The following is a 13,412-nucleotide window of genomic DNA, read 5'->3' on the forward strand; positions in this document are numbered from 1 at the left end:
GCAGCAATCCTTTCATATTTTTCTTTGTGCTGGTTGTGCGTGTTCCTCCCTGTGAATGTATATGTACGTGTGTGTGTGTGTGTGTGTGTGTGTGTTTGACTGTAAGACATCTTTTCTTCATTCCCAAGCTCGCGTTACATACAATGGAATTCGTATGACGATAGGGCCGAGAGGCATATTAATTATACATCGAACCTCTTTTCTCTAGCTCTTTATCCTGCCTTGGGAGTCCAGTGTACTATGCTGTATATTACCGCTGGGCAACTGCTTCCAGGGTTCAATACTGCTTGGCTAATTATCCACCTTTTATTTAAGAGGTCTCCTATCACCACAGCTCTCTCTCTCTCCCTCTCTCTCTCTCTCTCTCTCTCTCTCTCTCTCTCTCTCTCTCTCTCTTTCTTTCTTTCTATTTTTATATATATAACTCTGGGGAAAAATGATAGAATATACCTGCCTGTGTCATTAGCGGATACCTGTTTTGGCAAAGTTCAATGACAGGGCTAAATGTATCCACCAACTACTGTACACGTTGAGTCTTTGTTAGTGCTGTATCTGCATTAGTTGTGTAAGCTGCTTGTTGTTTAGAGAGGTCGACGTGTCTCCTGTGGTACAGCCCTGGAGAGATGTGGTCTCTCTTATCAAGAAGAGACCATCAGAAAGGCACGCTGCCCTATGACATCATGTACGAGGCCCCCACAGCCCTCCTTTACTCCCACTTCCCCCTCAGCCTCCCTTCCCTGACTGTGGTGTCGTGGTGTTTCTACTGTACTGGTCTGCACTGCAGCACTGTTGTGTTTCTCGTGCCCAGTTTCCATTGTACAAATTCTGCTTCCTCGGAGCTTGCTGCTTTTGCTGTAGCAAAATGTTCCTGTTAAACAAATGCGAAATCTCTGGGTTTAGAATTGAGGACTCCTAGTTCTGAACCTCTCAAGGCTGTGTACACCTATTGACCACAGTCCATGTCTCTGTTTGAGGGAGTCCACATTGACTTTCAGGTACTGCTCTGTTTGCTCATCTCACTATGTCTCTCTGGTTTCCTATTGGTCGATGCCCTCCCGTGGCGACCCGGGTGTGTGTGCGTCGGCGGAGCGAGCGTCTCTCTCCCCGGGAGGCTGTTCTCAAACACACAGGCTCCTCCCTGCCTTGCATGAATAGGTATTTGAGCCCACCTCATCCGTGAGTCACTCGCTTTCTGCCACGTCATGTCTCACCCGACAACAAACGAGGAAGGATGCAGCATTCATCTCCCGCCTGCGTCCTCACCCCCATGGTCATCTGTCTTGCACCCTTGCATGACACCCCTGCATGACTCTGCTGCACCAATCATTGATGCACAATACCAGTGCTGAGCTGTTATCACATCCCAGTCAAAGCCCTATCGGCTGTTGAATAAAGATGATAGGTAGACCCTGAGGGCCTCATTTACTAACAGGATTGCGCCCATTTCAGGCGTAAAATAGCGGGTAAAGACATAAAACCATATTTACAAAGGCAGCGCACTTGAGTAAAAACGCAGATTACCGCTGCTGGGAGGGTATAAGGGAAAGTGGGTGTGTGCCGCAAAGAGATGGGAGGAGAGGTGTATTTCTTCCTTGTAACATGTTAATGTTAGTTGTAACTTCATGAACCAATATCTCTATCTCCTGTTCGCTGAACCTTCTTTTTCTTTTCCTCGAATCACCCATGGTGGCAGTAACATGCAGGCGATTCCTCCCGTCTTTTAACGGCGCACTAATTAACACTAAAGGGCGGAGTGAGGTGCTGATTGCCCGACGAGGATCTGGTTTGATAAAACCACCCAAAATGAGTAAATGCACCGTGCGCTATTTGCGATTGGGCAAACTGCGGTCGCAATGTTCGTAAATGAGGCCCTGAGTGTTTCTTTCGCAGCACCGGTATTGGTCCCTCGCCCGCTTCATGTCAGTGCCCAGGATGTTGCTGTCACCGTGGGAGCTGTGGGGGGTCTCACAAAGCAGCCCCTCGTCCTCTAAGCCTCCACGCACTCTCAGCCTCCACCTCCCATTCTATAGGGGTTCATCGTCCTCATTGTCTTACTGTTCACAACAAGAATCCCATCTGTTTGTATCTGAATGACCTGAGACTGTTGAGTTTTTACAGCTGTTTTTTTTTCTTGTTGTTGATAACCAGAACTGTTGTCAATGTTCCACTGCACTCTGAGTGAACCTCTAGAAGTGTTGTTTATCTGCACAGTTCCCTGCCGGGTGTCTGTGTGGAAGCACTGTTCCACACACACAGTGGTTGTTAAACTGGAGCGGAGTGCAGGGGAGCCAGATAGGTTAATCACCTCACAGGAGATTAAGACTAGACTTCCTTACGGTAGAGAGAGTACGCCCACCCGACTGCGCTAAGTAAACAAGCCCAAAACAGTTTCCTTTTAGCTACGAGACCTGTTTGACAGCAGATATGTAGCCATTCCAGTGTTGGTGGATTGTGGAGCTATCCTGGGTTGCTGTTGGCGCTGACTTGGAGCCCCCTGCTACAGCATGGTGTTGTGTGCTGCCAGCCTGTCCATTCAGCACTTCAGTAGAGATCCCTGTCCGGCCAGCGTGCAGCATAATCCAGGACTCTGCAATCAAAACATGCTTTGTCATCAGCTTCACCGAGTTAGATCATTACTGTAGATCTCACCCAGACAGACAGAGTCCATTACTACCAGTAGCATTGCAAAACAATCAACCGTTGGTAGAGACAGGACAGTTCAATGTGGGTAGTTGTCGGTACTGGGGATAAGGGATGGAAAAACCGACGGCAGACGCTGTTCATGGTCAAGGGCAGGTTTATTTGAGGAGGGACTGAAGGATGCATGCGAATATGACGATAGAACACAACTCTGGAGGAGTAGTACACTTCCAGATAATATAACAACACCAGGCCTTGGATAGCTAGGCAGGGGGAAATCATCTGCTGTTTTGGGCAGTGGGGTGTTAAGGATAAGGTAGAGGGTTGGACAGTGGACTGAGAGTTAGGCTTGGTGTTGTGGAGTTGGCCAGCTTCAAGAGTAAGCACTATAGCAGTCGGGTTTGGAACTCTTTAGAAACTGCTGAGCTGCATAGTCATCGGGTCGTTGGGCAATTGGTAGTCTGTTACGAGGGTGCCCCCCCGCAAGGCCAGAGCCGGGGGCGGGGGTGGGAGGGGGGGGGATTAGCCTTGTGGTGGCAGTCAGGGCTGGGGGTTGGTGTTGGGGGTGAGGAGGGTGGGTGCAGATTTTACTACCGGACCAGGAGGTGAGGTGAATTCCATTAGCACACTGTCCAAGACCTCAAAACAACTAAAGGCTATATGGCAGCTAACAAAGTAAGACACAGGCTAAGTGGAGTGATATACTGTCCATTTCTTCTAGTTATGCCTTTTTGTTCGTCTCTCTCTTTCTCTTGTTCCTTATTTCTCTGTATGTCTGTCTCTGTTTGTATAATATATGTATGGAACCGTATGTTAAAAGTTATTTTTCTTTACAGCATTGTGAAGGAGGTTTTTTTTCCACTACTCAAAGCCTGTCCGAATGTCATTTACCATGGCTAGTCAGGAATGCTGAGAGGAAATTGAAGTTACTGTTTTTACCAAATCTTTAAATCTCCTTGTTTAATCTTAGCCCTCAAACCCATACTACTTTATTCAGCCTGTTGCATGAAACGCTTTATCTTACACAACTGTTTTTGCTAGTGCCACTAACAAGCACCCGGAGAACCATGGACTTGATTTTCTCTTTTTGTTTTACCATCCACTACTGTAACATCACTGCTACAGTAGGGCTTCTTTCTGTCTGTAGGTGAAGAGACATGTTGGTGCTGGTGTTTGAGCTAACATGCCCCGTTGCTGTTTGTTTTTCATTAAAATGTCCTTTGGGAGGGAGCTGTCATAATGCTGAACCCAACCCTCCAACCAATCTGGTCTTTCTCTCTCTCTCTCTCTCTCTCTCTCTCTCTCTCTCTCTCTCTCTCTCCATCTCTGGTGTTCTCTCTCTTCTTCTCCCAGGCGAGCCACACAGGGATGCGCTCCTACATTTACAATAAGAACTCTGTGATTGGCTCGCAGGCGGAGCACGGCGGGATGCGGACGTACTATTTCAGCGCCGACACCCAGGAGGACATGAACGGCTGGATCCGAGCCATGAACCAGGCCGCGCTCATGCAGAGTCACGCCGTCAAAAGGTCAGCCCGGCCTTTCATTTGTCTTCATTTCGGAAATCCACCGTTCCCTAATCAACACCTCCCCCTCTCAGTTTGTGCTCGGAAAGCTGTGGGCTTTTCCGAGGCGTTCGTCTCGAATGAAGTGGACTTAAACCAGGAAGGGCTGTGGGGATATTGTCTTCCCTCCTCAGATTTCCATGCACCTGTTCAAACATGGGCTGAGTAGCTCTGGAAGTTACTTTCGGAGAGTTACTTACTGAACACGGTTTCAGCCTTGGCACGGCTTGGTCCCGCTCAGTTTGCTTTGCCAAGCCTGGACTCGGTGGTATGCAGAAGGGCCTGCCCCGGTCAGCCTACCTGGGCTCAGGAGCCTGTTCTGGGGGTCTGGGAGGGGTGCTGCTGGCACCTGTATGGATGAGCGCTGCTCCAGCCTTCTGCCTGCTGAGCCAGGGCCAGTAGACACTCTACGCCAGACTGAACACAGAACATGAGACGCCACGACAGAATACAGTCACTCCCACTGAAAGCTCAGCCTTCGATAAAGCGCCGGTACAGAGTATAGTTTTCGCCTTGCAAAGTCTTATGCGCTGTGGGACTACGCCATCTAGTGGGCAAAGTAGCAAAGTGCCCGTGGAATACTGAAAAGCTGGATTTGTGTCCTCAACGTTTTCCTTATCTTTTCACTGTTTCAGTGGTTGCATCATCACTACAGCTTCTTAGAACATTACTAAGTTACTGAAAGGTGTTTAATGGAGGTATTTAAAGTCAGATGAAGTCTGAAGGATAAACATGTTTATTTGATCTGATATATCACATGCAGCATGTGTGCTCAAAGTAGTGTCTTTGAATAGGGTGTTGTCCTCAGAGGATACACATCATTAGTAGAATACACACATACTCAGTTATAGGGAGTTTTTCATTTTGGTCCGATTAACATTGGAATGATGAATCACATGAATGACTCCCCAGCAGAGATGGTCCCACGAAGCCTTCTGATGAATTATAAGTCCCATCTTCCGAGCTGTGCCAAACACTGTGCTGGATGGATCGGCTAGCCCTCAGCTATTAGTTTAAAACAAAATGGCTGTCATTTCTATTCACCAGGGACTCGGTGGGCCTCCTCTGCCAAGCGCCGCACTCGGTTCCACTCTGAGTATATGAAAATATGTAGGAGAGAAAGTCACTGAAACATACCCAGCACATCCTTACCCCTCCCTACAGAAACTCTTATGAGTCAGCCTGTTTGTAGGTTTGACTATCAGTCAAGTGGGAAATTGCATTCAGAGTTAACGCCAGGTTAATTCAAGTGTCTTGTTAACCGCGGCTCGGTGATTCGTAATCCGCCTGTTTCAAGATCACCAACATATGTCATCGTCTTGTATCCTGAGCAAGAAGAATAGTTGGCACAAGAGGCACTACTTTAGTACTTAACACTTCACCACTCAAGTGATTGAGCCTTCCTGACCAACCGTCTGTGATATTAGTTTGGTCTCGCTGAGGTAATCTATAGAATGAAATAGAAAGGGGACAGAAAACAAAACATACAGCCATTATAGTGATAGTACCAGGCCTGTAGACAAATGGAAGCGACTAGAATAAACACCAAAGGATCAGTAAGAGTGTTTATTTAAAAGCCACATTGAAGATGTTCTCTCTTCTATGGGCCTTAAAACAGTATGTATATGTACATATACACACACACACACACACAAACAGTCTGTATAGTTTTTGGAATTTGCACAATATACAGCTCATTTTCTCCCACTGTTTCCCCTCTGATCCTATGAAGTCATGTCTATGAAGTGGAATATTTACTTTAAGTTTGCAGTTTCACATGAAGGTTATGTTGTCGTGCTGTGATGTCTTGCGTTTGTTTTCAGGCACCCTTTATGACCTCGCTCCCCCCTTCTGTCTCTCCCTCCTTCACTCCCTCCTTTTTGCCCCTCCATCCCTTTCTCCACAGGGAGGTAGAGAGACCAGAAAAGACCGTACAGCAGGCAGTCCCCCAGACCAATCACGTCAACAACGTCAACAAGAGCTCCTCCCACCTGGAGAGCTTCCACAGGCCGGACCGAGAGGAGCCTCCGGACGATGCCATCCGATTGGCCCACAGGCAGGAAGAGAAGTACACTCTGGACAGCTCGGGGAGTCCCACGGAGGCCATGGGGGACGGGCTGTCTCCAGACTCCGCCCCCGGCCCCTCCCACAGGAGCAGCCAGCCTCCTCCAGGCCAGGCAGCCCCTCCCGCAGAGCAGAACGGGAACGTGGTGTATAAGAGGGGCTTTGTCCCACGGACGAACACAGAGAAGCAGGTGCAGAGGAAGACGGCCCTGGCTCAGGTGGAGCACTGGGTCCACGTTCAGAAGAAAGACCCCAAGAGGTCAGTCTGACCATCTGCCCCCAACGATCAAACACCTGACCTCACTCAGACCAGGCGTCTAAGCCATCACACCTGGTTTTCAACTGTCAAGATGGTTACCCACCAGAAAGGGCTAGGGATTTACCATATCACCAGACCCAACTCGCTTAACGTAGAGCTGGTATTGCAGCGCAGGTTGCAGGTGGTTTAACGTCTGCAGCAGGTGAAACACTGTGTGTGTGTGTGTGTGTGTGTGTGTTGCTGTGTGCTGAGTGTTGAAGCAGTGCTGAGGCGGGAGGGTTGTACCTGTCGAATGTGTACACAACTTTATCCCTTCTGTCCGTGCACGATGACCCCGTCTCGGTGGAAAATCTCCACGTTAAAACACCTCCACCTGGTGGCTAATGTGACAACTTGGTGGTCAAGTTATTGTTTGAGTGCACTTAAGATAATTGTAACACATTTAGTAATTGAGCAGACGCTCTTCTCCAGAGCGACTTGTTAACACCTGTTCCGTAGGCTACTGTACTATCATCTCCCTATTGTGATCCTAAGTGCGTGTTGATCTACATGAAGGGGTCTTCTGCGGGGCAGCAGGTAGTGATAGCAGTGTCTCTGTCACCCTCGCAGCCTCCCCACAGTAGAGTACAACCTCCCCAGACGCACCCCTCCCCCGCAGCCCAAGGCCAGCGCCCCAGACGCCTACCAGACGTTGCCAAAGACCCCCCGAGTCCCGTCGGCCGCCGGCTCCCCCCCGGCTCCCCGCGACCTGCCCAGCGACTACAAGTACGCCCACGACCGCCTCAGCCACTTCCGCATGTCGACGGACGAGCGCGTGGCCACCAAGGAGGGCATGGTGTGGCAGCTGTACGAGTGGCAGCAGCGGCAGCAGTTCCGCCACGGCAGCCCCACCGCCCCCATCTACGCCGGGCCGGACTTCCTGGACACGGCCTCGTTCAGGGTGACCGTGGAGATGCCTCGCTCCATCTCCGTGCCCCCCTCCCCGTGTGAGGTGCCCCCGGCGGGGCCCGCCTTCAAGCCCCTGTCCCCCCGGAGACCCCACACCCCCTCGGACAGGGTGACTGTACGCCCCCTGGATGAAGTGGCTCCGGGAGACTCCACAGGCTCCAGTTCCCCCAGACAAGTCTGCCCTCAGGTGTCTCAGGTAGGTCTGCTCCCCAGGTAGGTCTGCTCCTAGGTAGGTCTGTTCCCCAGGTAGGTCCGTTCCCCTGGTAGGTCTGCTCCCCAGGTAGGTCTGCTCCTTGGTATCCCGAAGGTCACTCTTGTGGCACCCACATGTTGACATGTGGGTACAACTTAGAGGACAACCTTAACTACTGGATATGTTTAATTCTGCCCGCATCACTCTTTGACAAATGTGAGAAAAACCCCCATGAGTCTCAAAGCAACCCCGGTAGGGAGATAACTGAAAGAGTTAGTCGTGGGACAGTGGCAAACTTCAAGTTGCAGAGTCTCAGAACATCCCCAAAAACATGAATTCTCACACTGTCTAAGAAGGACATTCCCTTTGTAGTGGATTCATCTAGTTCCTGTTGGCTCAAAGGCCGTTTTTCTGTGTTAACCAATGGAGGAAGGGCCCAGCTTGGGAAGCTGAGCTTGAGAAGCAGTCCGCCTTCAACTCCCCCCTCCCCCACCACACACACACACACACACTCTGATGTTGAGCTGCTCACACAGTCCCACACCCATACTGGCTCCACAGGTGGTGGACTGTGTCTCTGTGTGTGTGTGTGTGTGTGTGTGTGTGAACTCCCAACCTCCTCACACCACACGGTCCCCACGCTCTGACAGAGGGTGTGTGCGTGTGTGTGTGGGACGTTCCCTCCCCCCTCGCCCTGTGCGCTCCCAGCCACACCCTCCGCATGTGAGAATCTCCCCCTGCAGCCTGCACCCAGACCCCCACACCAGCCTCCAGCCTCAGCCTCAGCCATGTCAACAGATCGTCGCCGCTCGGCCGTCAGCGCGTCACCCCACCGCTGCCGTTGACTCACTAATTACTACGTCTCAAACAGCACGCCTTTCCTGGGTTTATGATCCATCAGAGAGGGAGATGTGTATTTTTAACGAGGGGGAGACCAAGTATGTGGGGACCATCCAAAAGAGCTAGGGTTTGTGGGAAAACTCCCAATTTAGTCAGCGGATGAACTTTGTTTTGGTGTATGCAGCATCTTTAAGGCTGATAATGTGTCTTTGGCTGCAGTGTGTACTTCTATGGAGTGATTCCCTGTAGCCCCCTGTGGAATAATCATTAAAGTGTGTGTTATCAAGGGCTAATGCAGCTAGCCCAGGGCTCCTTAGCACCCTATAAACATCTCCACTGGATCTCAACCATCAGCAACCGGCCGTTTCTTTCTTCTGATCTCACATTTAAATAAAAAACCTATTATACAGCAAAAAACATAGTGGCAGGGGAATCTCAAAGGGGATGGCTCACAGTGCTTCTCTTGCTGGTAGCAAACAAATGTTATTTTAAGAAAGCAGGTTGGGGATAATTTATGTGTAGTTAATTAAATCTCTTGTTGTTTGTGTCCTTTTACAGTTCTGTGGTAGGCCTAGGCCTGGCAATTCCATGCAATAAGCAAAAATGTCCAACCTTTCGGGCCCTACAGCAACTTAAACTGGGGGCCCACCTACTTTCAAATAAGAGTAGGTGGAATAAACTAAATGGAGTCGCTGAGAAGGAAAATCTGCTGTGTGTACACATTTGTGTACAGATTCTGAGGCAGTGCCTTGACTTTGGTTTGATACTTGAGTTACCAGAATGGCCCGTAGCAGAGAATATTCCAAGGTAGCAACGTTACCAGCATCACAAGCTGTCTTCACCCGTGGAAGAAATGTTGTTCTTCATTCTACATTCTGTTTGATATTACGTAATGCTGGCTCCTGAAGAACATGCTGTTTTGTGTCTCCACAGACCGCTCAGATGGACAGAAGGTCAATTCCAACCATGGGCTACATCACACACACTGTCAGTGCACCCAGCCTGCATGGCAAAACGGTACCCGACCTCTGTCTTTACTTTCAGCCGATGTCTAGTTTTAAGTCGTGTCACACTGGGGAGGAACCTTGTGAAATGTCATACCCAACAAAAGGATGCCGATATCAAAATAGTACCAAAATGCACGTGTCAGTCGGGCTATAGTACCTAGAGGAACTGTATGTCTAATGTGTCGGATGGGATAGGCTGCTCAACGTGGCCCTGCTCTGTTGTTGGGCCCCAGCGCCAGCGCTGCCCTCCCAGTGGCCAGTTGATGAACTGCTCTCTCCCTGCTGTGTCCCCCCCCCCCCCCCCGACCTCTGACCCCTGGCCCCTGGGCGGGGCTGCAGCCGGAGGAGCTCACCCTGCTGCTCATACAGCTCAGGAGGCACCAGGCCAAGATGGCCGCCGACGTGCCCAGCGACTCGCTGGCCCGCCTGCAGCACCACCAGTACAGCAGCCTCCTGGGCCACAGCCTGCAGGTCAGGGACCCCTCGCCACCCTCCGTGGGGCCACCCTCCCTGGGGCCACCCCCCGCAACCCCCCTTCATCCCCCTCACCTCGCAGCTCTGCACACCTGCATCATGGAGACCATACCCCCCCACCCCCCCTTCCACCCCCCCAGTCTGTGACTCGGTGTCCCCAGGCCCCACCATCCATTAGCCTGTGTGAGTGTATTGGTGCTGTCTCTTTGAGGTTGGACGGGTGCTGGCTTCATCGTCGGCATGACGCTGCGGGCGCTGTGTGAATGTCTGGCCTCGCGCGCCCCGCTTGGTTCGGGCGCCCCGCGGGCCTCTCCCATCCTCGCGTTCCGACGCGTCAAACACGCGGCAAAATGACGGCGTCTCCAAAGTACTTGCGCCAAAGCATGCTGCACGTTGTTGATTGTGCTCACTGCCTGCTTGTCACACTGACTTCAACCTGTGCTGTTTAACATCTTTGCAAATTTGGGAATGGTGTCGACGGGGCTGTATTTCTCTCCCGATGTCGTGCCACACTGCTGTGTAGTTGAGATAGATCAGTGTTGACGCCAGCCCTCAGTCCCACATTTAGTAGGTCGTCACTGTGCCCAGACCTGCCACCTGTTGTGTTGGCACATTCCACCTGCCAACGAGAGAAACTGCAAAGGTGCTCCATGGCATATGCTCTCAGTGTCCATCACTGCTAAGGCTCCAATACCATCTCTTCATACTCATGTAGACGTGGATGTTCCCACGCCAGAACGATGTGGCTGTGGATTAAGGGACACCCTCCCTCTCTCTCTGAAAAACTTACCAATATGCTCCTTTCGAACCCTACTGCCAAAAAGATATATTTAAATGATTCACACTTTCTTTTGCATTCGGATAACCAAATCCATCGAACCTACCGTCCTTAATTATCTACAATGAGAATGAAGTAGAGATTTATAGAATCCTGCTGTTCCAGCAGTCTTCCAATGTCCCAGCATCCTTTGCAGCTTCCTGTCTTGTGATTGGTCTCTCCGTCCTTCCTCACTTTAAAGGCTGATGATACTTACATACAACTGAAGAAGGACCTGGAGTATCTAGATCTAAAGGTGGGCCTTGAGAAATCTAATCCTTTCGTCTTCTCTCCTTCCCTCCCCTCTGTCTCCTTCTCTGGTCTGCTGTCCTGCTTTCCTTACCTTCTCCCTTCTCCCCTCCCCCTTTCCCCTCCTCAGGGCAGACTGCTATGAACTCTGAACTGCTATTTGTGTGCTTTAACATACTAAAACTGTTTGCTCTCAGTGTGAGGAGCTAAGCCGTTCTGCGTTACCATCTGTATCTTCCTCTCTGCAATACATACAACTTGTTTGATGTCGATATTTCACGCCCACAACTGTTAACAATAGTTGAATCCATCGACAATACCGTCTACTGTTGTCGAATGTGACAAGCCAAAGCTTACAATGCAAGTGCATTCACACGAAATGCTGGTCTGAAGTGTGTGTGGTCTGGCGGGAAGCGATGTTGAGTACATTGAAACTTCACTTCCCATCAGCACATGCTACTGATAGAGACCTGCTGCCCGCTGTACTATGTTTATAACTAGCTTCAGCAGCGTCAAGCACAAAGGCTTTGATCCCAAAATGATTTGTATGTATGACACCACAGCCTTAACTAACATTCTTGTTTCTTGGAGTGGGGGGTTTTAATCCATGTCCTGTTTCACCTCCCCATTTCCTGTTTTGAAACAGATCAGACGTGTCGACCCGTTGGTCATTAGCGTACACAATGTGTTAGAAAACTCCACTCCGTGTTTTGGGGTCAGTTGGAATGTAAGGATGGTGTGCATACAAAGAGAGCCCCTAACCTCAGAGATGCATCCCAGGCCAGTGTGTGTCTGACAGGAGGGGTGCCTGTGGATCCTTGTGACCAACCAGCCAATGAAAGCCCGAGCCACTAAACACAGTACCTTTACATTTAGTCATTCTTATCCAGAGCGACTCCCAGTAAGTACGGGGACATTCCCCCCGAGGCAAGAAGGGTGAAGTGCCTTGCCCAAGGACACAACATCATTTTGCACAGCCGGAATCTAACCGGCAACCTAATTAGTTATAGCCCGATTCCCTAACGGCTCAGCCATCTGACTCCCTAGTCACACTACTTTGTCAAAAGTTTACGGGTTTGGGTTAGGGTTCACCTTGGTGTTAAGTTCAGGGTGTTACCGAGGATCCTGCTTAGATTATGTATATCTACATACCATCCAGTTGGGTCGTACGCAGGCTGGCCTGGGTTGCCCTGGGTTGCCCTGGGTTGCCCTGGGTTGCCCTGGGTTGCCCTGGGTTGCCCTGGAGCTACTGCTGTAATTATGGACCAGGGAGGCCGTCCTCCTGTGTGAGTGACCCGCTGCATGCACTCTCTCCTGGATGTGCTGGATGACTCTCTCCCCTGGTCTGTCCTGGATGTGCTGGATGACTCTCTCCCCTGGCCTGTCCTGTCTGCTTGGCTTCTTTGCTATTTTGGGGGGGAAATGTCAATATTGATGAACAGTAACATGAATCATCTTGACGTAATTCCAATTTGGAGGTGTGTGCTGTAGCAGTCAGGGTTAGTGGACCCGATGTGGCTCCAACAGCCAGGTAGCCCAGTCGTCTGCTCAGAAGCAGGTGCAGGGCGGGGCCTGTCAGAGATGCCGTGAGGGACGGGGTTTACCCTCTATCCTGGAGGTCACCTTTTCAGGTTCACAATACCAGACAAGTTATGCGGTCCACTTCTCTCCTCCCAGACACACTGATGCAGAAGGCGCTTGCCCATTATTGACCGTGCACCGCTTTCAAAGCACTTGTGTTGCACTGGCTTCAATGAACTACTAGCTGTCCAAGTTGTTTTTGTGTTTTTATAGCATTATGTTTGCCTTCATGTTGTTTGCTGCTGTAATTCCCCGATTCACCCAGTCCTGAAAAGATCTCACCGTGTGGCTTGATTGTTGATGTAATATTGCTTGTTTGCTGTTTACTGAACGAGAGCTTACCTCTCTTGTGGATTTTAAAAGACTATGTTGTGAGAAAAATAAGGTTGCATTTGTGCTTGTGGGACATTTCAGGTTACTGGACGTGAAACTGTAAAAGACAGGCCTACAAGACCTGTTAAAATAGCAGAGAGCGATGCTGATGTGAGTATGCCGTCTTCCTCCTCCCCGCTGAACCAGGCGGATAAACTCCCAGTTTATCCGCCTCTCTTCTCTCAGTCAAGATCTATCGTTCCCCACTTCTGACACTCCCCGCTCCGGCGAGGCAGCTGACGGCTGGGTGAAGGAGTAGTTGTGGTAAACACAAGCAGTCGAGGGAAGGGAGAGGGGGGTGCCGTACTGTGGGGACACACACCCAGAGAAATACAACCACAGACTTGAACCCAGCCTGCAAGTTTGAAAGGGAAAAATACATGTAATGGGATCTTTTAGATGT

The 13,412-nt window shown here is 50.3% G+C and overlaps 1 protein-coding gene across 1 annotated transcript in view; it reads left to right on the top strand.

Annotated features, from left to right (window-relative positions):
* The window catches only part of plekha7b (pleckstrin homology domain containing, family A member 7b), a 72,511-nt gene that overhangs the window by 47,390 nt on the left and 11,709 nt on the right, over nt 1–13,412 (top strand). Inside the window, exons 10-16 of the mRNA XM_084681927.1 lie at nt 3,994–4,169; nt 6,112–6,528; nt 7,138–7,672; nt 9,443–9,526; nt 9,856–9,987; nt 11,010–11,063; nt 13,052–13,120. Coding sequence (XP_084538053.1) covers nt 3,994–4,169; nt 6,112–6,528; nt 7,138–7,672; nt 9,443–9,526; nt 9,856–9,987; nt 11,010–11,063; nt 13,052–13,120 — 1,467 coding nt within the window. The remainder of the gene's footprint in view (nt 1–3,993; nt 4,170–6,111; nt 6,529–7,137; nt 7,673–9,442; nt 9,527–9,855; nt 9,988–11,009; nt 11,064–13,051; nt 13,121–13,412) is intronic.

The sequence above is a fragment of the Hypomesus nipponensis genome, chromosome 19 (assembly GCF_054491055.1).
Source record: "Hypomesus nipponensis isolate SF chromosome 19, ASM5449105v1, whole genome shotgun sequence".
NCBI lineage: Eukaryota > Metazoa > Chordata > Actinopteri > Osmeriformes > Osmeridae > Hypomesus > Hypomesus nipponensis.